General features: G+C 43.5%; 1 protein-coding gene across 4 annotated transcripts in view; it reads right to left on the bottom strand.

Annotated features, from left to right (window-relative positions):
- SLC25A48 (solute carrier family 25 member 48) overlaps nt 1–24,207 on the bottom strand; it is a 71,393-nt gene that overhangs the window by 14,451 nt on the left and 32,735 nt on the right. For all 4 annotated transcript variants that reach the window (XM_084838996.1, XM_084838993.1, XM_084838994.1 and 1 more), the window contains exons 4-6: nt 23,766–24,018; nt 19,928–20,185; nt 8,087–8,223 (exon numbers count right to left, since the gene is read on the bottom strand). In XM_084838996.1, coding sequence (XP_084695122.1) covers nt 8,087–8,223; nt 19,928–20,185; nt 23,766–23,997 — 627 coding nt within the window. In that variant the 5' untranslated portion in view covers nt 23,998–24,018. The remainder of the gene's footprint in view (nt 1–8,086; nt 8,224–19,927; nt 20,186–23,765; nt 24,019–24,207) is intronic.

Below are 24,207 nucleotides of genomic sequence, written 5' to 3'. Positions count from 1 at the left end.
GGCTCAACAACACTACAAGCGAGAAGGATCTTGGAATTGTTGTCGATCACAAGCTGAATATGAGCCAACAATGTGATGTGGCTGCAAAAAAGGCAAATGCCATTTTGGACTGCATTAATAGAAGCATAGCTTCCAAATCCCGGGAAGTACTAGTTCCCCTCTACTCAGCACTGGTTAGGCCTCCTATGGAGTACTGTGTCCAGTTCTGGGCACCACACTTTAAGAAGGATGCAGACAAACTGGAGAGGGTTCAGAGGAGGGCAACAAAGATGATCAGGGGACTGGAAACAAAGCCCTATGAAGAGAGACTGAAAGAACTGGGCATGTTTAGCCTTGAGAAGAGAAGACTGAGGGGAGATATAATAGCACTCTTCAAGTACTTGAAAGGCTGTCACAGAGAGGAAGGCCAGGATCTCTTCTTGATCATCCCAGAGTGCAGGACACGGAATCATGGGCTCAAGTGACAGGAAGCCAGATTCCGGCTGAACATCAGGAAAAACGTCCTGACTGTTAGAGCAATACGAGAATGGAACCAATGACCTAGGGAGGTGGTGGGCTCTCCCACACTGGAGGCCTTCAAGACGAGGCTGGACAGCCATCTGTCAGGGATGCTCTGACTTGGATTCCTGCATTGAGCAGGGGGTTGGACTCGATGGCCTTGTAGGCCCCTTCCAACCCTACTATTCTATGATTCTATGATTCAAAAACAAGTTGATTCTAGGAAAATTCCACTTGGTTATAGTCAGAATACAAATGAGATACACATCACCTAACTGGCTCTTTCCTGGCGCTCTCCCATGCACTGTTCATTGTCGTAAGTGTAATACAATATAAAATTACAGATCGTGATGTTGCTAAATGTCCTAATGACCTTGCCTGGAAAACCTACTAGACATACCAGCAAACTGAGTCATCCACCCACCACCACCAGCAATTGTTTTCTGATTGAGATTGTAATCAGTCAGAAAAAAAGTCTTGTCTCACTCATTGATCTGGAGTGAGTGGTGAGAAGGGAGTTCATTGTTTCTGTCTTGCTCCCTTCTCCTTCTTTCTCTGATGCTTGAAACACTGCAGTTAAAATCCTGGGCAACTTGGAAAAAGTGCATTTTCCAGCATCCCTAGCATCTGTGAAATCCTGTAGCAGCATTTCAGGTGCAAGAAACAAAGAGAGGGAGAAGGGGAGGAAGACAGAGGAAAAGGAGAGAGAGAAGCCCTCCTCAGACATTCAACATGAATGTCTAGAGGGTAGTTGGGTCATGCAATCCTGGTCCCCAATGTCTCCATCTCTGCAGGAGGGAGCTTCCAACCTTGGGAAGTCAGTTCAAGGTCTCTAGCGGACTTCTATGTGTGTTCAACTGAATGTGCTTAGAAGCCTCTGTGCAATCAGGAACACTGCTTTATCAGAGTTCCCAATTGCAAGGAGGTTTCTGAGCACATCGAGCTGAATGCACATAGAAGCCCCCTTCAGACCTTCACAGTAAACAGACAAAGGCCTGAGGCTCCCTCCACAGGGATGTTGGAGGTGGTGCTAATGTGTGTGACCTTGCTCCCCCTTTTATGCATTCATTTTGACAGATGCCTTTGGCCCTAACACCCAAGAGCTTTGGCTGTTGGGCAGTCTAGAAATGAAATGAAATGAATGAATGAATCCTGCTCGCATTGTCAGAGTAGCTGCCCTTAATGCCACCATAGCAGAATAAGGGGTTGGCTCATGGGCAGTGTAGATAGATGGCTTCCGGCACCATCTTGTTCCCACAGATGGTCATCAGAAGTATGGCAGGGACCAAACTGAGCTTGGAATAAATCAAGCTATCTTCCTTTGGAGCGGGGGGGGGGGGATAGTTTGCTGACACCAATTCCAGTTTGAATGGGGGCAGGGGCAAGTTCTCCCATCACTAGTTACTGATTATAAAATAAGAGTGGGAAGCAAAATAAATCAGCAAATTACTTCCTTAGTCCTAGTATTTGCAAAAGATACCCAGTGCCTCATTGTGAAGAAACGCTGTATTTTTACCCGCTTGTATTTTGTAGTGTTTGTATCCTATAAGTGACCTTTGAGGTTATAATGTAACAGAGTAGGTCACGGTGTAGCTACTGTGCATTGGGCATAAGGCGGTAGTGGCTGCCTTGGTTTATGGCTGCTATGGAAGGGAGGAAGGTGACCATTTAAAAATGTCTCGGGGGAGAAGCTGCCTTAATTTGGATTGGTAAGGAGAGGTCAACAGATTGGGTGGGTTTGCATGATCGTGGAGGGAAAATAAGCCATGGTGGCTTATTTTCCCTCCCTGCTCGTGTTGGTCACGAGCTGCCTAATTAGTTTAATTACCCTTGCTGGGCACAAGTTGTTTTGATGTCTGAACCCAATGAGGGTGGCTGGCTGGGGTGGTTTACAAACCACCCAGCAACCCTAGAACAAACCATGGATCTCAGGGTGGTTTGTCATGATAACCCACACCTGTTGAGGGTAATTAGTTGCACTGGCTACCAGTTGTTTTCTGGGTCAAATTCAAGGCGTTGGTTTTGACCTTTAAAACTAGGGATGTACGAAAGTCACTTACCTTGAACGAAATTTTATTCGCGGTGGGGGGGAGGCGCTCCGTCCCTCCCCCCGAAATTCTGGAGGGGGGGAGGCGCTCCGTCCCTCCCCCCCGAAATTCTGGCCGGGGGGGAGGTGCTCCGTCCCTCCACCCCCGAATCCTGGCCGGCCGGGACGCAAATGGCGGTGGCCATAGCCGCCGCCGTTTGCGTCCCTGCAGTCAGCCGTGATAGGCTACGTAAATGCTTACGTAGCCTATCACGGCTGAGTAAAAAAACAAACAAACCCGCGCGTACACAAATGGCGGTGCCCAGGGGCGCCGCAATTTGCGTTCCTTATTTTGGCACGTCTAGTCTACGTAAACATTTACGTAGACTACGGCGAAAATAAGGGGAACGCAAATAGCGTAGACGCTACGCTATTTGCATTCCCCTTATTTTCGCCGTAGTCTACGTAAATGTTTACGTAGACTAGACGTGCCAAAATAAGGAACGCAAATGACGGCGCCCATGGGCACCGCCATTTGCGTACACGCGGGGTGTTTTTTTTTTTACTCAGCCGTGATAGGCTACGTAAACATTTACGTAGCCTATCACGGTGTTTTTTTAAAATCTAGCCGTGATAGGCTATGTAAATCTTTACGTAGCCTATCACATTTTTTTGGTTTGTTTTTTTTTTTACTGGAAATGGCGGCGGTGGCAGCCGGTCGGAAGACTGGCCACCGCCACACCGCCGCCGGAGCCGCCACCGCCGCCAGGAGGATTTGCCCAAGGTAAGTCCCGTCCCGGGGGGGGGGGGCGGGGGGGCAGACCATTTCGCCACCAATTTCGGGGGGCCGAATGCGCTGGCATTCGGCCTCCCCGAGATTCATGGCGAAATTCTCTGACATCCCTATAAACCCCATATGGTTCCAGTCCAGCCTATCTCAAGGACCGCCTCCAGCAACAGGCCGCTCAACAAGATCAGCCTCGGATGGCCTTCTCTCTGTCCCATCAGCCAGGACAGCTAGGCTTGTGAGGATGAGGGAGAGGGCCTTCTCTGTGGTAGCTCCCACTCTCTGGAACTCCCTCCCTAAGGAACTCTGCCATGCCCCCTCTCTAATGAGCTTCCGCCACACATTAAAAACCTGGTTGTTCAGGCAGGCATTTGGGGTGAGTTAGGGTATTTTTAGACGATGTTTTAATGTGTGATTTTACTGTTTTAAATTGTGTTGTTGTACATCGCCCAGAGTGGCCGGGTGACTGGCCAGATGGGCAATTAAGAAATTTAATTAAATAAATAAATACGTTATGGAAATTAGGTGGCTTGTGACCAGCATGCATGGGGAGTGAAAATAAGTCACCGTGGCTTGTTTTCCCTCGGTGATTGTGCAGACCAAGTCATTGGATTGATAGCTAGAAAGTTCATAAAGAATATGAATGGTCAGTAGTTCTGGCCAGGAGATTAAAAAAAGGTCAGTTAATCAGAGAACAAGGGGGAGTCAGTTGGTGTGGTCAGTTAGGAGACAGCTGGTGGTTGAAGGGAGCAGAGCCCAGGGCTTAGGAAGGAAAAAGCCTTCCAGAGAACCATCTTCGATCTGAATACCAGAGCTGGTAACTGAGAGAAACAAGAAGCCATGCTGTGAGGTCACGGTGAAGCTTCAGGCAGTCAGCAAATCCCAGCACTGGAAGGTTTCAGGAAGGGGTCTGACAAGAGAGAACTTCAGCAAGTAGTCCTTGAAAGAGAATCCTGTTAGAAGCCAGAGGCAACAAGAAGCCAGAGGCAGAGGAAGACTGGCTGGGATGTGGTTTAGGGAAATCTGGTCTGAGGAGAAACTACTGACAGCTTATTTGGCTGGGGAAGACTCCCTTATAATTAGGAACAGTAACCAAGCATATTTAAGCAAAGCACTTTTATTTGTTTGCCTACAAAATTGATATCCCACTCTTCATCACAAAATGATCCCTGGGCAAATTACAATAAACAATAGGTAATTAAAACCAAGAAACCAATAAAAATACACAACTAGTAAGTATCAAAAATTCCATATATACCACCTGTCAGCTACCATGCTGTAATGCATAGTCCCAACCATCTTATCAAAAGGACTGCTTTAAAAAAGGATTGTTTTTGTCTGGTGCCAAAAGCTGACTGATACTGGCACCAGTCTAACCTCTAGGGGAGAGCCTTCCACAACCGGAAAGCCCTATTATGAGTTCTATAAGTCCAGACTTCATTAGGTGATGTAATAAGCCAGGAGTGCAAAAGGCATAGCTGATAGGCTGCAGGTGGCCCCCACAAGACCCTCTGCCACCAACAAACTGGCAAACTGGCAGTGTGGTGCACTGGTGGGAGTGCTGCTTTATTGCTAATAGCAACCATAAAGCAGTACTTAGGTCAGGGTGGCTAGAACGGGGAGGCAGCAAGGAGCCCTAAAATAATGGACTTGTTGACCACTGCCAATAGCTGTGTATGAATGCAGATGAACCCCAACAACCCAGAAGGCACCCATCATGGCCTTCAGGGCCCAAAAGGTTGTGCAACCCCAGTATAATGAAATGGGCCTCCCTGATAAATCTCCGTACATGGACAGGATGATATAGGAAGATGTACTTCTTTAGGCAGCCAGATGCTAAGATGTTTATGGCTTTATACACCAAAATCAACACCTGGCAACACCTGTGTGGTTGCATTTTGCACAAACTGCAATCTTCAAGAGCAACCCCACGTCGAGTGCATTACCATAATCTTAGCCAGGAGGTTACCAGGGCATGTATTAATCTATCCCTGTCCAGGAAAAGCCGTAACTGATGAACCAGTCAGAGTGGGGAAAAATCACTGCAGCAACATAGGCCTCCAGTGACAAGGCAGACTTAAAGGTTTAGCCCCCAGACTATGCAACTGCTCCTTCAGGTGAACTGCAACCCCATCCAAAGCAGGCCACTTCCCTAATTCCTAGGCCTGAAAACCACCAATCCACAGTACCTAAGTAGTATTAACCTATTATTTGAAGAATGACAGTTTATTGCCTTTTGTTAAAAAAAATAATTTGGGATGCAATCCTATGCATGTTTAGACAGAAGAAAGTCCTACAACTCCTGGGTGGCAAAGTGGGAATTGTAGGACTTTTTTATGTCTAAACATGTATAGGATTGAGCCCTTAATAACATCTTAATTTTATTTACCTTGTAAGGTTGCCTCTAGTGCTGGTGTCACTCCCTTGCCTACAGCAGAAGAACCAGACTACTGAGTTTATTTTATATAGAGCGGGTTTATGTTGGTAGCAATGGTTAAAGGTTTGATACTTGAGGCAGCATTTCCTAACAGTGAGGTCTATTTGGGAACTTCATTAAAAACTGTGGCAGAGAGTTCCATAGACCCAAGCCTCAAGCTTTCTTTTCTTTTCTTTTCTTTTTAAAAGGAAACATATGGTGGCAGTATAACCTATGTGGTTTTTTGCACACTCAGAAACATTTATTTAGACTGTGAGTTCCCAGGGGATAGTACCATTTAGAATAACTGCCACTAAGCCTCTATGAGTCCATGGGATAAAGAAAAATAAAAAAGCAAATAAAGTAAGAAAATTTAAAACAACAATTAAGTATATTTTATAAACTTCATTGTCATGGCCTGAATGATAAAGCACAATGTATTGATTTTTGTGTACCCATAAAATAGCACCTCAGGATGTAGAAAGTGATTTGCAGATATTTTGTCCTCCCTAGTACTTTGTGGATTAAGATACATTGAGAGACTGTAACTGACCCAAGACCACCTAGTGAGGTGGGGGTGGGAGTGGATTTGTACAATGTCTTCCAAATCCAGTAGACTACTGAATCCTGTCCTATCTCTTTTCACCTAGGTCAGTAGGAATGGAAGGAGTATTTTTGTGATTTTATATATGTATGCATAAAGCCAAAGTTAATACTGAATGAATTTTCAATGGGATTGATTTTTAAATATTTTAAATGGATACCACTGGGTACCAAATGTGTACAATTGTGCTATTTTAGACTAACAACCAGTCATGTATGACACCAGGATTTGTCTAGGGGGGAAATGGGAATTTCACATTGAGAGCAGAGATGAAATCTTTTTACACAGCTGTGACGGGCTGCAGGCAAAGAGAAGTTGGCATTGTAAACATTCATGGTAATGTGATCAGACTGATATGCTGAGATAAAGTACAGTGATGACTGAGACAAGTGCTGGAACAGCCATCCTAAACTGTATGGAAGCAAACACTAGTTTATATAGACCAGGTTTGCATAAAAAAGCCCAGGTTAAACCCTAGAGTTTTTGGTTTGCACATCACGCTAAACAACTCAGGGACAAAACTTCACAATAACCCAGGGTTTTTAATGTGTGATGTGTGACCCAGGCCACTGACTCTCCATATGTGTGCTTCCCACATCACAAAGTTATGTTAAATTAATTTAAATCCACACAAGGGAATTTACTAGTGTGGATTTAAATTTCATAGTGATGTATGAAAATGGAACTTATGGGCCACCAATAAGCAGCCATAGTGATGCTTTTCAGTGGTGTAGTATTGCTGTGCATATTACATGATTGATTGATTTAAATTTGGCTCATCTGTTTTTCATCATCATACTTTACAACTCCCCGGGGGCCCAGGCAAAAATGTGTTAATTCAGAAGCTGGTAAAAAAAATAGAACATTTCAAATAAATAAATAGGGACTTCACATCTACTGTAGCCCTTTTGAAGCCCACTTCTTTTGCAACATGTCAGTGGATAATGCCGCTTGATATAGTAGGTCACGGATCACTTGCAGCACATGAGAGAAGCGAGTGGTATGCTGCAGGTTGCTCCTGCCATTCATCTGGGCTGAGGCAGTTCAGATCACTCCATGCAAGCACCAAGGACCTTGGCAAAAGCCTGTTGCTGTCTTGGCAGGAAAAAAAAATACCCCCCCCCCCCCGGGAGTATAAAACCTTTGCATTTCTGTAAATGAAATGGGTCTTTGTTCATCCATATGGTGTTGGCACTTGCACAAAGTAAACTGGGCCAGGCTCCTTTTTTTTAATTGCTTGCTGAAGACAGCCATACCACCCATACCCCTGGGCCACAATTGTTACATTCAATTCCCAGGTGGAAAATTCAATTGCCAGGTGGAAAATACCATGACATGTCCCTTGAAAATCAAGCAAATTAAAGAATTCTGACTTGAAGTTTCATCCATCAAAGATGTTTCTCCTCAATTAACACAGAACAACAGCATGATTTGGGTGTGTGTCTTTGAAAATTAGGAGTCATTAATTACTCTTGATCATGGACTTTATTTGTTGATAACAGAGAAAAAGAAGATTTACCTAACCTGGCTCATTGCTATCGAGAGACCTCGCCTACATGATTTGTCCAATTTCCTTTTGCAACCACCTATGCCACTAGCCATATGTTTGCCAGTGAATTCCATATGTTAATCATGCCTAACGGTGCTACTTATATTATAAATATACATTTGTAACAGGGACAACTATTTCACATTCAGTTTATTACCAGAAATTAGTTAATGGTATCAAGTTGATATTATTTTGATCATGCTTACTTTTAGACCCTCATTGTGGTAACTCTGGGAGATGCAGTCGATGACTCCTCTGTATTTGTTGTTTAAATAAATGCCATCTGCTTGAAGGCGACTCTTCACAACATCCATAGGAGTAGCAGTTCCCCAAGATATTGCTCCTAGGGGCAAAAGGGGGAAGTATTACATGCCAAAAAACCCAACAACCCACCACCACCCTCCTAACCTCATTCATTAAAGAGAATGGTAGATGTCTTTAGGAATCAAGCTATAAAAATGTAGTAGAAATTTATTTATAAATGAAGGCAACGTGAATTTTGCTACCAAGTTCAATGGAGTTAGACTTACAACTACTTGGATTTCAGCTTTGTAGCCAAGGTGGGGCAAATGGGTGTGCCCCCCCCCCCCAGAATTGTTTTGGAAAATTGTCCTTTTAATTTGTGACATGACAGACAATGTCAGCCTCCATTTAAAGAATGACAGCTTGTTTTAAGAACAGGAGCAGTTTAGAATACATTGCCTTCAGCAAGCAATCCTCTGAAAAATCCAGTGAATAAGGCAGGGTGAGTGCACAACAAAAGCCTCGTCTGGAAGAGCCCCCCAAAGACTCCTCACTCAAGACTTTCCGTGACTGAGGGTGGATTTTTCATGATCGCAATCACCCTATAATTACCCTATGATTACATAAGTGATCCTGAAAAAACAGCCTGTGTAGTAACATGACCCCTGAAGAGTTAAATATTAGAACTTTGTATTGTGGGTTAGAGTTGACTCCGTCCCTTGGACTTTCCTTTGCTCTGCTTTTCAGTTTCAGTTCTGTTCTCTACCCAGCCAGCAGTAAGGATGCAGTAAGGATACACTTTCCTGCAGTAAGGATGAGTTGAGCAGGACTGGGTACTTACTGAGAAAGGGTGAAATAAAGAGATATCTTGAAGTGATCTGAAGAATATGTACCTTAAGGGTGCAAACCTATGGCCACTAGACAGCAGCTAGAGGGCCGTAGAATTTTTCAGTTTTCTGGAACCAACCTTGGAGCCCATGCTCCAAGGTCATTTCCCAGAAAACTGCCTCCCCGCCCCCTCATAGGTGGCGTAGATTGTCCCCAGCTCCATGCTCAGGAGAGCAGAGCGAGAGGAAAGGGGGCATTCCTGGGGGAGGGGAGGGGACAGCGGAAGCATCGTTATGACACTTCTTAAGTCCTGTCCGGCCTCCCCCCACCCTCCCGCTTCGACCCGCTCTGGCTAGACAGCCGAAATTGGCCATCTAGCTGCTAATGCAGGGTGGCTGGAGCATGAAGGAAAAGATGCCCTCCATGCCCTACCCGCCCTGCATTGGATAGGTGGCCGCTTCCAAGTTTGGAGGCTGCTGCCTACCACCTTAGGACTGTGCCCTAAATTACTCTTTACTCTTTTAAAGCACTCACTATACACCATCATAGTGGCTAGTTTTTCTTCTTTTTCTTGAGTCCTTGATGGCAAAGGATGAAAACAGCCGCAGAGGAATAGAAACACTGCTGTGCACACTACATCTAGCTGGCTGGCTGGCCACCTAGGCTCTAACTCAGGCTTAATTTCTGATTTTCCCATTTCCTGAAAACGATGAAATAAGCACTACAATGCCATTTGTTGATGACTTGAATTTTGAGCAAATAAATCCATTTGGCTCCTTAGGAATCACAGTCACGAGAAAAGAATAGTTTTCTGTGGCAAAACATTTCTTACAAAAGCAGAGCAACCCAAATTTGGTTCAAGAAATATACCAGGAAAGAGTGGCCTTTCCAGATACACATCAGTGTCTGGCTGCTACAGAGATTTTGCCTCACAAGTATCCGTGAGTAAGCATTTTTGGTTCTAACTCTGATCAGTCAGCCACAGGGACTTTCAGTGACACACAAGCATTTAGCAAATTTGGTTTTTCTGCCATTTGAAAAAGAAAGGACAGCTAATCTTAATTTTGATTTTTAAAAAAGTATTATTTTTAGATGCTAGGCATTTCTCTCTCTCTCTCTCTCTCTCTCTCTCTGTCATGGTGTATTGTGAACCTACCATTCAGAAAGCTTACTTGCATGTTTATCAAGCATTTTTATAAGTTTACAATAGGAAGTCTATTATGCAGTAAATATTTTAGAAATTTAAGGACTCAATCTCATTGACTTCAACAAGAAAGTTATGCATATTGTTCTTAGCACCACTGTCCCTAAATGCTCGACTGTGGTTGCATTGTAATGAGCTCTTACTCTGGTTCTAAGGGCACAGTCCTATGCATGTTTAGACAGAACTGCCTGGGGAATGCTGGGAGTTGTAGGATATTTTTCTGCCTAAACATGCATAGGATTGCACCCCAAACCTGATTTTTTGTATTGGCGTTGTTGTGATACAAGATTAAAACTGTATTTTTTAGAAAACCAGCTCCACACTCGTTTTTAACTTCTTAGTTATAGCATAAACAATTTTGTTTGTTTTATACCTTTTGCTATATCCTTGTTCACCGTATCCTTAACATCCTTTTTTTCTTATGAAATAAAATTAAATATGCCAGTCTTTTAATTCCTGGTGTTCATACTAAATTTTCTATCAACTTGACCATGTGTAAGTCAGGGGTCGCCAACGCAGCACCCAGAGGTGCCATGTCACCTGTGGGCACCTCCAAAAGTGCCCGTGAAAGGGTCCCCAATGTGGTACCCATGAGCACCCAATTTTCTTTTTAATTTTTTCCTCATTTTTTTAAATATACATACATGGATTTGTATGAAATGCATACAACTTTCTGGCAATACACAGGCTTCAACAACAGTGGACCTAATATCCAAATAAGTATCAATTCGAAGGTTGTGTCTATATGCCACCTGCTCAAATATTGAAAGTGTTGTAAGGTCCTCAATCCACTGCATTATAGGAGGTGAGTGTTTTTCCTTCCAGTCTTACAACATCAGTCTTTTAGCTGTCAAAAGGGCACAGAAAATCCATTTATACTGACCATTTGTTAATTTCCATGAAGCAGGTAAATAATTTTAAAGAGTGTGTACATCCGTGAATATTAAAGACTGTTCCAAAATCTCTCTCTCTCTCTCTCTCTCTTCTATCTATTTTCTATACTGCCCAATAGCTGAAGCTGTCTGTGTAAAATTTATCTGTGTAATAACCCCCTCCCCAAAAGAAGCAACTACTGGACACTACCAAAACATATGTCTAAAAAAAAATTACCTGTATTGCACCACTAGCAATTAGCTGAATTAGTTAGACAATCCCTTATTAAAGAGACATCCAGTAGACATGAGACAAAGGTTTTTTCTGAATAAGATACAGCCTATGATCCATAGATGCAACAGGTAGATGCCAAAGCGGCAATCTACTGATTAGGCATTTCGTGCTGGTGCCACAGCAGACTGATTGATTGATTGATTGCATTTATATTCTGCCTTTTTTCCTCCAAGTAACCCAAGTGGTGCATATAATCCTCCTCTCCATTTTATCCTCACAACAACAACCCTGTGAGGTAGGCTGGGCTGAGAGTCTGTGACTGGCCCAAAGTCACCCAGTGAGCTTCCATGGCTGAGTGGGGACTGGAACCCAGATTTCCCAGCTCCCAGTCCAGCATTTGAGCCACTACACCACACTGGCTCTCAAATCCCCAAATGTGGCCATTGGTCCAAAAGGTTGGTTACCCCTGATGTAAGTTAGCACACTCTCTGCATGGAGGAGGAGTGAAGAGGAAGGTCGCTGCCTTCCCCTTCCCCTGGGCTGGCCCTCACATCCTCTCCACCAGTGAGGAGGGGGAATTGAGTGGTGCTATGCACCTTTCCCCCGCAATGCCCCACCTAGAAATGTGGCTGCCCCACGCTCCCACCTAACAAGGAAGACTGGTTACAGGGCTGCTTGAATTGCTTGTCTAAGTAACAACAACAACAGTTCACTGATAAGGCCCCACAGCATATCTTTGATACCCATGTTCTAAAGGAGCTACCACTAAATAGGGGGAGACCAGGTCCGCATGATTACGGAGGGAAAATAAGCCACAGTGGCTTATTTTCCCTTCCTGCGCATGTTGGTTATGAACTGCCTGCTTAGCATAATTACTTAGCAAAACCTCTGGGCACAGGTTGCTGTGACATCTGAACCCGGTGAGGGTGGGTGGCTGGGGTGGTTTACAAACCACACAGCTACTCTAGAACAAGTCATGGGTTTCAGGGTGGTTTGCAAACCAGCCCAGTCGCTCACCCTCCCCAGCAAGAGTAATTATGCTAATTAGCAACAGACAGGAGCAGGGAGGGAAAATAAGCCACCCTGGCTTATTTTCCCTTCATAATTGTGCAGATCTGGTCTCTCCCTATTTAGTGACAGTTCCTTTAGAACAGGGGTGTCAAAGATATGCCATGGGGCCTTATCAGCTACTTTGGGCTTTCCAATATGGCCCATAGCACCCAGTGGACTTTACACAACTCCATTCACCTCATCTGCTTGAGGCAACATTGCAGAAAGTCAGGGATGCTTGTTGCAAGAGAGAAGTGGACTTTGGCCTTGGACCCTCATTCAAAGACTTATTTCTCCTCATCCCCTGCAGTGCTTCTCTACCTGGGCTGTACATCCTCCAGGAAATCAAACACTTACAGTGGGTGATACCGTCAGGAAGGGGAGTCTGGGGAACGGAAGTTCAGCAAAGTGAGGTAGAAAAGGGGTGGGTGGGAATTTGACCCTCCAACTCTTTCAGATTGTATACCCCTTCCCTAGTTGATATTTTGTGTAAAGAATCAATGTATCAGACAGTTAGGCTAAGTTGCATATAGCTCTTTCATTGGGTTTTACCAGATTTTGGGATCTTGTAAGACCTTGGGGATGATATCTAGGACTCAAAAGCATGTCTGCACGAGAGCTTCCCATCCATGTCAATTTGGTGTTTTAGTTCATAACTGGAAATGCAGCACATTTAAAATTTGTGGTACAGCTGTTTTTTTCGTGCATCCACTTCACTGCCTCTGAATAACTCGTGCATAATCTGCAAATCACATTTGCAGCCTGCATTTGATCTGTGAAAAGGCAAGGGATTTGCAAGAGCTCTGTGTAAGATATTTGCTGGTAATCAAGCAAACAGCTCAAACACATACAAGGCTGATTCTTAACTAAGCATTTCTATTAAGTAACGAATATGCTTTGTAAATCTAGCAGATACAATTACTGCTATGATGAAACTTCCAAATGGAACCTTTCTGACACATTTGTACAGCTTGGGTTAAAATGGAGGTGAAGAAACCCACAGCCCTTAATGGGCTGGTGAAATTCTTACATGTTTTACAGATTGAGGACTTGCGTTTGTAATAGCCAGAGGCTATTGTAATAGCAGCAGAGGCTTCTCTTTCAGCTAGTTTTGTTGCTGCAGGAAAGCAGTTGTGGCACTCCTAGGGGGTGTCTCCATGACAACGGAAGGAGAAGCCCATCATGGCTTACCTGGATTTTTCAAGGAGCCGGCTTTGCTCCACACAGGGCTCCATGAGCAAGTGTATCATACCAGTAAAAGTCACTTCACAGAACATACTTCTGGGTAGGTTGGGGTGGTGGGGGAGGGGGGTTGGAGTGAACGTCATCTGACTGGCAGGGGCTGCTCAACCAATAAAAGAGGCTCTCCCCTCTCCAGGCTCTCCGCCCCCCTTTTTCCTTTGAGAATAAGAGAGGCTCCCCCGCATTCAGGGGACAAGCCCCATTGACCACAATGGGAGTTACTTCTGAGTAGACACTAATTGGTTTGTGTTGGGAAACACAGGGGGGACAGGAACAATCTCCTCCTCTCTCTCTCCCCACCTTACTTCCTTAAATAAACAATCCTTTCCGGAACACACAGTGTTCTAGCTGCCATGCTGCGATCAATCGAAGCTTTGACATTAACGCTTTCTCGATGCATTATTTCAGTTCATGGGAATCTCGGTGCGCATTTTGGGAACAAGCCTCATCGATCACAAGGGGACTTACTTCTAAGCAGACACACGTATGTTTGTGCTGGGAGGAGGGAGGGGAAACAAAGGGAAGGGAAACCAGCCCCCTTTCTAACCCAATGCTGTGCAGGAACGAAGGTCTGAATTAGTTACTTCTGAAGGCAATAAACCAAACAACAGAGAATCGCAGCTTGGGGAAAGCGCTCAGGGGACAAGCTTAATTGCCCACAATGGGAGTTGCTTCTGAGTAGCCACTAATTGGTTTGTGCTGGGAAACACAGGGACGGGAAACACCCCTTGACCAAGGTTACGGTGAAAGGCACACCCCTGGTGAGGGGTAGCATATGCGAGGTCAATGTGGGGTCTGGGGCACACAGTAAGTATACCCGGGAGAACCTGACTTGAGGAAAATAATCGGACTTTAAGAAGTCTCAGGAAAACTGGTTGTTCTCTGATAAGCTCTGGAGTGGCTGCTGGATGGCCACAACATCATGTATCCCTAATGACCTCCAAATGCAGCCAACTCAGAGTAAATTGCTCATGGAGACACCACCCTCGTGATTTCCCTAGTTAAATCGATATTACTCGACTGTATTTTCCCAGGCGTTCCAGTCTTTCACTTTCTGTTTTAAATCTGTTACTGTACGTTAAACCTTTGCATTGCTGCTAGGTTTTATTTTGGATTTTAGTTCTACTATTTAATATTGTAGTTTTAAACTTTTAGAGTGTATGTTATGTTGTATTTTATGTTTTTAATTGTTGTGAACCACCAATATCGGCTACTGGGCAGTATAGAAATGTAATAAATAAATAAAATATAGAAAAACTTGAATATGTACTGACAATATAGTAAAAGGATATCTAAAGCCTAACAACAGTACATCTGTGGAAGGATGCTATATCATGACGTAGCATCCTTTCAGAGATATTGTTAGGAGAAAAACATGGCTGTTATCTCTAGCCTAAGGGGCAGCCATGTTTTCTCCCCAACCATTGCCCTGGCAGGAAGCTAAGGTCCTTCTAAAGAGGTAGGGTGGAATGGTCCTGACATCACTAGGAGTGCTGCCACCGCTTTCCTGCAGAGACAAAACAATTTAAAATGGAAAAGAAAGAAAGAAAGAAAAGCCTTTGCTTCTGGCTATTACAAATGTAAGCCCCATGCCTCGAACCTTTGTAATTTCTCCAGTCCACCCCTAAAAAGTGAAGAAAGTGCCTCCTCACCTTTGTAGCCAGAGAAGATTCGGGATAACCCTCTACACTTAAAGTGAAACCTGACTGCAGATTCAGTTAGGCGCATTCAAATATATAACACTATGTGTCGGTGCCAAGTGGCTTGCATGGAGCAGGAGTGCTAAAAGGATGCAACAAGACCTCCCCCAAAACCTTGAGGATATTTCTTAAATTAAACGAAGGAAGTTCATTATATCCTGTGCTTTATGGAGAGCCCACTGCTTTGTGGGTGGGTGAATTAAGAAAATGTCAAACTTAGTAATAAAATCTTTTTAAAAAATAACTTTTCAGTACAAACAAGAGGTGACATTTAAGAACAGTGGAGTTAAGAATCTAATATTTGTTTCCTTGTTACATGGTATTGCACTAGTTTCCAGAGGGGTAGTGTGTTAGTCTGTTGCAGCAAGAACAGCCAAGAGTCTTGGGGAACTATGCAAGCCACAGGAGAAAGAGTTGAACCTCTTGATGAATTCCCGTTCAGCTGTTTTGTGTTGAAATCTGTCATTGAAGTTCTTTTGTTCAACATTTGCCACCTTGAGGTCAGTGACAGAGACCGGGTTTGCACATACATGGTGGCTTATTAACCACCCCTGCACACGCCAGGTGCATGCCGCCCAATTTCCCTAATTACTCTCACTGAGTGCGGCTTGTTGTTATGTGCGAACCTGGAGAAGGTGGTTGGTTGGAGTGGCTTACAAACCACCATGAAACCCATGGCTTGTTCTAGTGTCTGCTGAGAGTAATTATGCTAATTAGGCAGCTCACATCTGCCACGTGTGGGGAGGAAAGATAAGCTGCCACAGCTGATTTTCCCTCTGTGATCATGCCAATCCACCCGTTCTGTTGTAAGGTTGCTAGGTGGTGTGTTAAGCACCCCAGCCAGCCACCCTCACAAGGTTTGCACATCCCGCAAAGGTAATTAGGGAAATCGGGCAGCATGCACCTGCCACGTGCAGGGGTGGTTAACAAGCCACCATGGCTTGTGTTGTGCAAATTGGGCCACTGTGTCCTGGGAGGTTGAAGTGGCCCCTGACATGGTTTTTGAATATTATCATTCCAGGTGTCAGATTTACATCCATGTATTCTTTTTCATAGAAACTGGCCTGTTTGTCCTATGTAGAATGCAATAGGGCATTGCTGGCAAATGATGGCATATATCAGATTGGAAAATGAGCAAGTGTATGAACCTCTGACGTCGTAGATGACATTATTAGGTCTTGTAATAGTGTTGTCAGAGTAGACATGGAGACAATGGGTTTTATCCAATGGTGTTGATCTTCCAGCAGGAGGGAAACACTGGAGGAATGAATTCTTCTGCAAACCCCCCACATGTGCCCCAGTTCTGCTCTGGAGAGTTGGGGGACTGCAAAATCTCATTGCATGGGAGGACTTCTGTTTGTGTGAGGGTTGGATCCAGCCTAGAGTTGGCATCTGGATCTGCCACAGGTTCTGGTTCCTGTGTCTGTATCTCACTTATGGTCTATGTGATCTATTGTTGCTGGTAAGTAGGTGTATTAGGTTGGCAGATTGAATAGGGACAAAGTCTTCTTATCATGCTACATGTGTTAATCAGCGCATCAAGTGGTCTGGGTTACCACTCTACAGCTGTTTTGTGAATGGCCACTGTTAAGTTAATTATCACTGTCCACAGTTTCTGCATTTCAGTTGCCTCTGTCTTCACTGTTTACAATACTTTCCCTGTGTACAAACATGTGTATATATTCCTGCCAATTGGTGATAACACTTCATGCATCTGATGAAGTGGTCTGGGTCCACAAAAGCTTATGTCACAATAAGTGTGTTAGTCTGTAAGGTGCCACAAGACTCCATGTTGCTGTTGCGCTAGAGTTTCATAGATATGGATCGTATGTTACAAGCAGACCGGTGGCTTGCCACATCAGCCTATGTCTTTGTTTACAGGGCAGTGGCTTAGAGGAATGTACTTCGGATGGTACTAGCATTATGAAATTCTAGAGATCTGTTCATATTAACCAGTAACTACTTTGTTTTCAAGCAAGCTGGTGTTTTGAAATGTCAGTGCCAATGTGTCAAAATCATTATTTAGATTAAAAAGTGTCTTCACTTGGACTCTTGCCCTTCAGTAACACAGACCAGGGGTGGGGAATATGTCATTCTCCAGATGTTGTTGGACTGCAGCTTCATTAGCCCTACCAGTATAGCCAATAGTGAGAGATAATGGGGGCTGCATTTTAACAGCTTCTGGAGGACCACACCTTCCCCACCCCTGCGCTAGACTAAGGGCACAATCCTATGCATGTTTAGACAGAAAAAAGTCCTACAACCCCCAGCATTCTGCTGGGAGGTGGGGAATGCTGGGAGTTGTAGGACTTTTTTTTACTGTCTAAACATGCATAGGATTGTGCTGTAAGAAATATAGGGAAAGTTCAATATACACATATAAGTGAAACAAAATACAAGAAGTTTGCTCCAGTATAAGGACATCAACAAGAATCTCATCACTCAATGGACCACTGATACGGGCTGGAGTCCAAAGTTAAATAGATGCATATATAAAACCAATCCAGACTCTGTTACAATCTGGCCCTGATGAAGCAGCTCTCTTTACTAGTACTACCCAAGGCCTAGAGATACATGTCATTCTAAGGGTCTAGTTGAGTTCTCTGAAGCTATGCCAACTATAACTGAAACGTACTGAGAATGGAGATTTACTGGGAAGAGAGCCAGACAGTTCTACCATAGTTTCCATAGGATGCTGCTTCCACTAAATTCAGCCAATAAGGGTGGGCTGAAACAAAAGGATTTTTTTAAAAAAACATTATAAAACTAAATTAATATTTGAAACTAAAGAAATTTTCCATATTGTGAATGCATTTACTACCTACTCCCTTTTGTCATAATGTAAAATTTGTTCCTGCTGGAACTGGATCAAAAGTGTTTCGGTTTGCTGGAAATTGCCATTTAATGGAATGCATAGTAAGAGCCCTTGCAAACCATGATTCCAGTTAGGCTTCTGTGTTTCTGTGACTTGATCCCCATCTACTGGTTAATTTGATCAACCTACTGATGTATATAATTAAAAAAAAACCCATTAAAGATAATGAGTTTACATAGCAGTGCCTTGGATTTGTGGTTTCTCTTGCTGTCTGTTACTCTGTTTTGTCATTTCTCATGGAGTCATACAAAAAATAAATACAGTTCCTAAAGTTGAAAGGTGAATAGCAGTGCAGTATAATACTGGTTACACAGACTGAAGCTTCATCGAGATGTAGGTGTGTGGCATGGTGTGCTCTTAAAATAATTTGCTTTTATTTCAGATTAAAATGGCCAATGGTCAGGGATGAAGGGATTAAACTGTGAAAATAAACATTATCCTCACCCTTTGTCTCCCGCCCACTAATGTGGATTTGACTTACTACTCAACATGGTAGGGAACATTTTAACTTTACTTCATGGTTAAATGTGACAAAAACAGAGCAAGCACACACACCCATCACATGCTCTAAATCAGCCTTGTTCACTGTGGTGTCCTCCAAAAATTTTTGTCTACAAGTCTCATCATTCCTGACCATTGGCCATGCTGGCTAGGGCTGATGGGAGTAATAGCCCAAGTTTTTGAAGAAATACAGGATGGGGAAGGCTGTTTTAAATTCTCATTTTAGGAATATTCCTACAATCCTTTGCTGTCAATATTATATCTGATTAATTAATGGGAAAATGCAATCACTAATGTAAATTAGAGTCACCTCTGTATTCCTTATGTAATGTTATCTTTAAAAATGTAGGAAATACCCAGCCTGAAGAAATGTATGGTCAAAACTTGTTAAAAGAAATGATTTAGCTACATTGAGCAATTTTGAGAGTCTACTGACGATGGCTGTAGGTAACTTTCCATTAGCTTCAGAGGGCTTTCTCACTGAGGGTAGGCTGGTTCACATGTGCTGCTAGAAGATAAGTATGGGTCAGGAGGCATAACGTGTATTGTAGATTAGAGCCATGTCAAAGATGTAATTAATTATATTTTCACACTGGGTATTTCCAGAAAGCACCTCTATCTGCACTTGCTTTCGGGGTGTTTTGGAACTTTGTTTCCATTTCTATTCCATGTCCTGGAAACTAGAAGACACAAAATACTGACTGCGCACAGGGAACTGTGCATCTCCTGAACCAGCCAGCAGGGCAAAAGCTCCTGTGCTGTGGGAGTAAGGAGTAGTGCAGTGAAGGCCAGCCCTACCATTAGGCAGAGTGAGGCAGCTGCCTTAAGCAGCAGAAGGTGGGGGGTAGGGAATAGTGGTGAGCTGTTGAAGGACAGAGCTGTGTGAACCATGCAGCCTGCCTTCTGCTTACTAAGCTAGCCTGCTGCCCTCAGGTGTGCTGAGTGGTATTGCCAGTGTTGAAGTAAGATTCAGTGACCAGCTCAGTTGGCTTTTGTATGTGGAATGGAGTGTGTGTATGTGTGTGTGTGGGGGGTCATCTTCTTCTTTAGCTCATGTAGCAAAATGTCTTGGGCTTGCCTGAGTGCAATCCCTGAGCTTGCCCCAACTGATCTAAAGCTTAGGCAGAATCCTTCATATACCTTCTGTAAGCCCCCTCCTCCACCCCCGCCCAGCAGTGTGGCTGTAAGCACAGCTGGGGTGGGGCTAGTGAGTTTTAGGAATGACACGGGTAAATTAGAAATTGAACAATGCACAGAAATCATCACTTCTGGTAAAGGAAAGCAGAGACGTTCATACCTGCAGTGCCGCCAGCCAGCCACACAGAAAAGGGACTAGGAGAAAGGCATCCTTCTGGAGTGATCCACCCACAAAGAATCGTATAAGGGATGAAGTAGAGGCAATATCCAGGAACATCCCGCAGAATCATTGCAATAGCACCTCGATATAATCCTGCTAGACCCTCCTGCCGAAGGATTGTGCCAACACAGTGAATTGGGCCTCTGTAGGCAGCCTGTACCGAAAATCCACTAGCCTTGTGCTTCAAGTTTAGGTTGGCTGCAGAAGCAAATAAAAACATTTGTAGTCTCAGCAAACCAACAATTCCTCAGAATTTTGCTTTCCCTGTTGGTTTCTTTTTTGGTCCTTCTTTCTTTTTGTGTTGTTCTCCTGTCTAAGATCTCCTCTATACACTATGCAGCAGCAAATACATGTTTTCCACACCACGAGTATACAATATGTACAGCTCTCTGGTTATGTGCCTGTACCTGCCTTCCCCAGCCTGGTGCCCTCCAGATGTTTTGGATGACAATTCAAATTACTGAGCATGCTTTAATGAAATAATACTATGGATGTGCACTGAAAACAAGGTTCAGTTTGGACCCTGTGTCAGAAATCAGGCCAGTTTGAACTGGACTGCTTTGAGCATGACTCACTTTGCCTTGGGTCTGAAGCCAAGCCTCACTTCAGAAAATCCAAGGATTCATATGTCTCTCTATTGACTTATAGGGTGAAATGAACAAAAGTCAATCACTTGTTTGACAGAATTGGATAAAACGTGCAGGTAAAGTAGTTCCTTCTGAGTGGTTAAGGCTCACGAAATTTCAAAGTTTCAAACGGGTTTCTGCGCTAAGCGCCTTTAAAATCTGAGGGTTGGGTTCTTTTTAAAGGGCCTGCTTACAGCTTTTTTTATATCTTGGCAGAATTGGATGAAATCTGCAGGCATACTTGCCCCTTCTGAGGAGATGAAGCCTGCAAGATTTCAGGTTCAGGATTTTTGTGCAAGGGAAGTCTTTGAGTTTGGGGGGAAAGGGTTTTGCTTACCCCTTGTGGTTTTATGGGAAATTTCTAGGTAAGTAACCTGAAAAACAATCAGAACAATAGGTGCAGTGGCTAGGAAGTTATGGTGAATCAAAAACACTTTGAGGCGTTCTGTTCTCTGCTCAGTTGACACTAACTGATATGTTTCTTCTACGTCTCTCCCCAAAGCACTGTGAAATAACAAGGAGAGCCCTGGTAAAATAATTCCCTAGTTGGGAAAAAAAACTAGAGCTGTAGGCCAAAACCACTGCCCCTCCCCTTCCTCCCCTGCTATTTTTCTTCTGTCAAGAGGTTGGAGGAGAAATGTAACAATTTTTAACAGACAGCCTGTGACTGATTAATTCTATCCATGTCCTCTGAATCCCTGAGGTGGATTCACTTCCAAGCTGCTTCAGGGAAGCCCTACCTCACCTCAGACAAAGCTTGAATCACTCCAAAGCCCAAATCACTTACCTACTGCTTGGGTAATTTAATTATCTGCAGCTCAAACATTTGAAAGTAAAGAGCTAAAGTAATTCTCCATTCATATAAGATGAATAAACTCTCATAATATTGCATCTGTTCGCTGTATCTCTCCCTTCACATAATGTGAAGTCAGGTTTCTGTCGGGTGTTTACGTGAACCGTATTTCCGTGTTCATGTGGCAAAGTGTTTATTCATTTCTAATTAGAAGCATCTTAAAAATTTATTTCAGGCCACCCATACTAAATGAGAGTTTTACAAGGTACAGTTAAATTTCTGAATCTGAGCATATATAGTCCAATACAATATTTTGTTGCTGTTCTCCTGATTAATATACTTGGTCTCTTAGAGCTGTCCCAAAACTGCTTTCTATCAAAACCCTCAGTTCTTCTCTTACTGATACCTCAACTAACCCTATAAAGCTAGTCTTCTCTGTGGACAACCAGGTAATACATCTCGTCCTGTAACCATTTTAATGTTTTGCTTTCCCTCCGCTTTGCAAACAGAACAGACTTCAAGAAACAATCCCAGAAACAGCATATGCTGCAGTGAAGTTTGTTTTTCTCTTCACATCACTGTATGGAATTTAGTACCTCAGATGTAACTTGGAACGTATCAGGATATACACAGGATCAAACTACACATTATGGTAACAGTGTAGTGTGAAGCTGAGCCTTTTTTTAAACTTTAGAGTAAGTCCATGTGGTCCCAGTTCAGATCATGACTGGGTGGGGAGAGTTAAATCTTCCCCCCACCTATTTGCTGCCCTCTCCTGCACCCCGGCATGGGGATTAAAAAAAGAAAAAAGTCTCTATTAATGTAAATAGAGGCTGTCTTTCTCTTTTTAATCCCTGCTGGGGGCGGGGAGGAGGGAATTTCATAAAGCAAGCAGGTGGAGGGTGAATTAACCCTACCCTCCTGGTGCATGCTGGTCCTGATCCAAATCAGGGTCATGCACACTTACTCTAAAGTTGAAAAAAGAAGAGGCTGAGCTACATGCTATGTGATTAGTGTAATGTGCAGACCCTCACACCCAAGATAATATCCTGGTTTGGACAATCATATCTTGGCTTAATAAACTGATGCTGCTGGCACCATATTTCATGGAAATGCAACTTTCTGTCTTCTTGAATAATTGGCTTGAAGCAACATTAACTACATTTAAATGTTTGTTGTTAGAAGAAAGGAAACTGAATGCCAAGGACTTCAAACACACAGACAACTACTCCTTGTGGTCTATTTCCAGCAACCCCCCCCCCCAATAAACCTTTCAGTTAATAGTGATCCCTATCGAAAAATGTATTTTAATTATTGGGTGGAGTATCTAGAATTAGTGTCTCTAGTTGAGATTGGCAATTCTGCAGACAATTATGTACAGGAATGTTTCATAGGAGCCAGTTGATCACATTTAATTATAACAACACTGAAATGCCATTATGTGATTCTTCACATAGAGCTTTTATCCTGCTATTGAGATTGCTCACGCACGGAAGTTTGTGGGCCCTTTAGATGATGTCATCAACCTCCAGGGCATCTCTCGCACTAAATGACCTTTATTCCATTGTTAAAAAGATCGGAGATAATGAGCTATCAAATTACCCTGCTTGGGTTCTGCTTGAGTTCCCTCCGTGAAAAAAGAAAAGCCACAAGAAGAGGAGGGAGATCAATGAAACATATGGAAGACTCAGATAAGGGGGAGAAGACAGGGGAAAGGGGAGGGGGAGAAGGAAGCACATGTAAAGGGAGTCCGTTGTGATCCTGCATTTAAAATGGAAGCAGAAAGCCCCATTTTAAATGTGGGATTTTAGGCTGGTATAGAGATGCTCTATAGTGAAGTAGGGCTTCACTCAAATGGCCCTTTGAAATCCTCCACCCTATTTGTGGGCAGAGAAACTGGAGGGACTATTTCATCAAATTTCTCTAGGGGAGTTTCTCATAGATAGAACTCAAAATTAGCAGTGGCAATTACACAGCTTCTGTTGATTTTTCTACTTTTCCTCCTTGTTTTCTCTTCTTTTTTTGGTTACTGTTGAAATTACACAGCAGCAATTGTGTTGACAGCTGCCATTTTGTTCCTGCACAATGTCCCAGATGTTGAACCAGGGCACTGGTGATGGGGAGGGGGGGCAGGATGGCATCCACTGTAAGACAGTGGTGGAGATTATTGGCGGGGGGGAATCTGCAAAGTGGCTTTATTTCTTGGAGGGAGGGAAATAAAAAATCTCATAGATTTCTCAGAAAAATGTCTTCTGAGAAATTTCATCTCAGTTCTAATTATAAGGGCGAATAAAATATAAGTTAGAACCACAAGCATAGTGTGTTTTTCTTCTTCTTCACAGAACCTTTGGATTCTTACCTGCAACAAAAGATTGTGTCTGCATCTGTAGCCTTATTTTTACTAGGTCAACTGGACCTCCAATTCCTACTGAAAATGCCCCTGCTACCATGCTTGCTAAAGCCAAGTCCGTAAGTGCTGGAGGGTGGTTAGAATTCCCATAGCGATGTTGGCTAATGAGCCTTTGGGTATTGCTGAAGACTCCAAATACCACTGAGTTGTATACAGCAATGCTAACTAGTGGGAAAGACATTCCCTTAAAGAACCCAGCAACCTGCAGATAAAATAAAATAGGATGCAAATAAGAATGGATTTGATTCTCTTTTGAGAAAGCTTTAAGTCACAGCATTACTAGGATCAAGCACCTCATATATTTAGGGTGCAGTCCTATCCAGATAGTTGGCAGTCTCTGAACTTGGAGGCTGCCGAGTATCTAAAGCAGAGGAGAGCGGCAGTTCCCCAT

The sequence above is a fragment of the Heloderma suspectum genome, chromosome 2, assembly GCF_057233095.1.
Source record: "Heloderma suspectum isolate Gila_16-S chromosome 2, 16-S_ref, whole genome shotgun sequence".
NCBI classification, from domain to species: domain Eukaryota; kingdom Metazoa; phylum Chordata; class Lepidosauria; order Squamata; family Helodermatidae; genus Heloderma; species Heloderma suspectum.
Note: the sequence above shows the minus strand (reverse complement) of the source record. Positions and strands in the feature narration are given on the sequence as shown.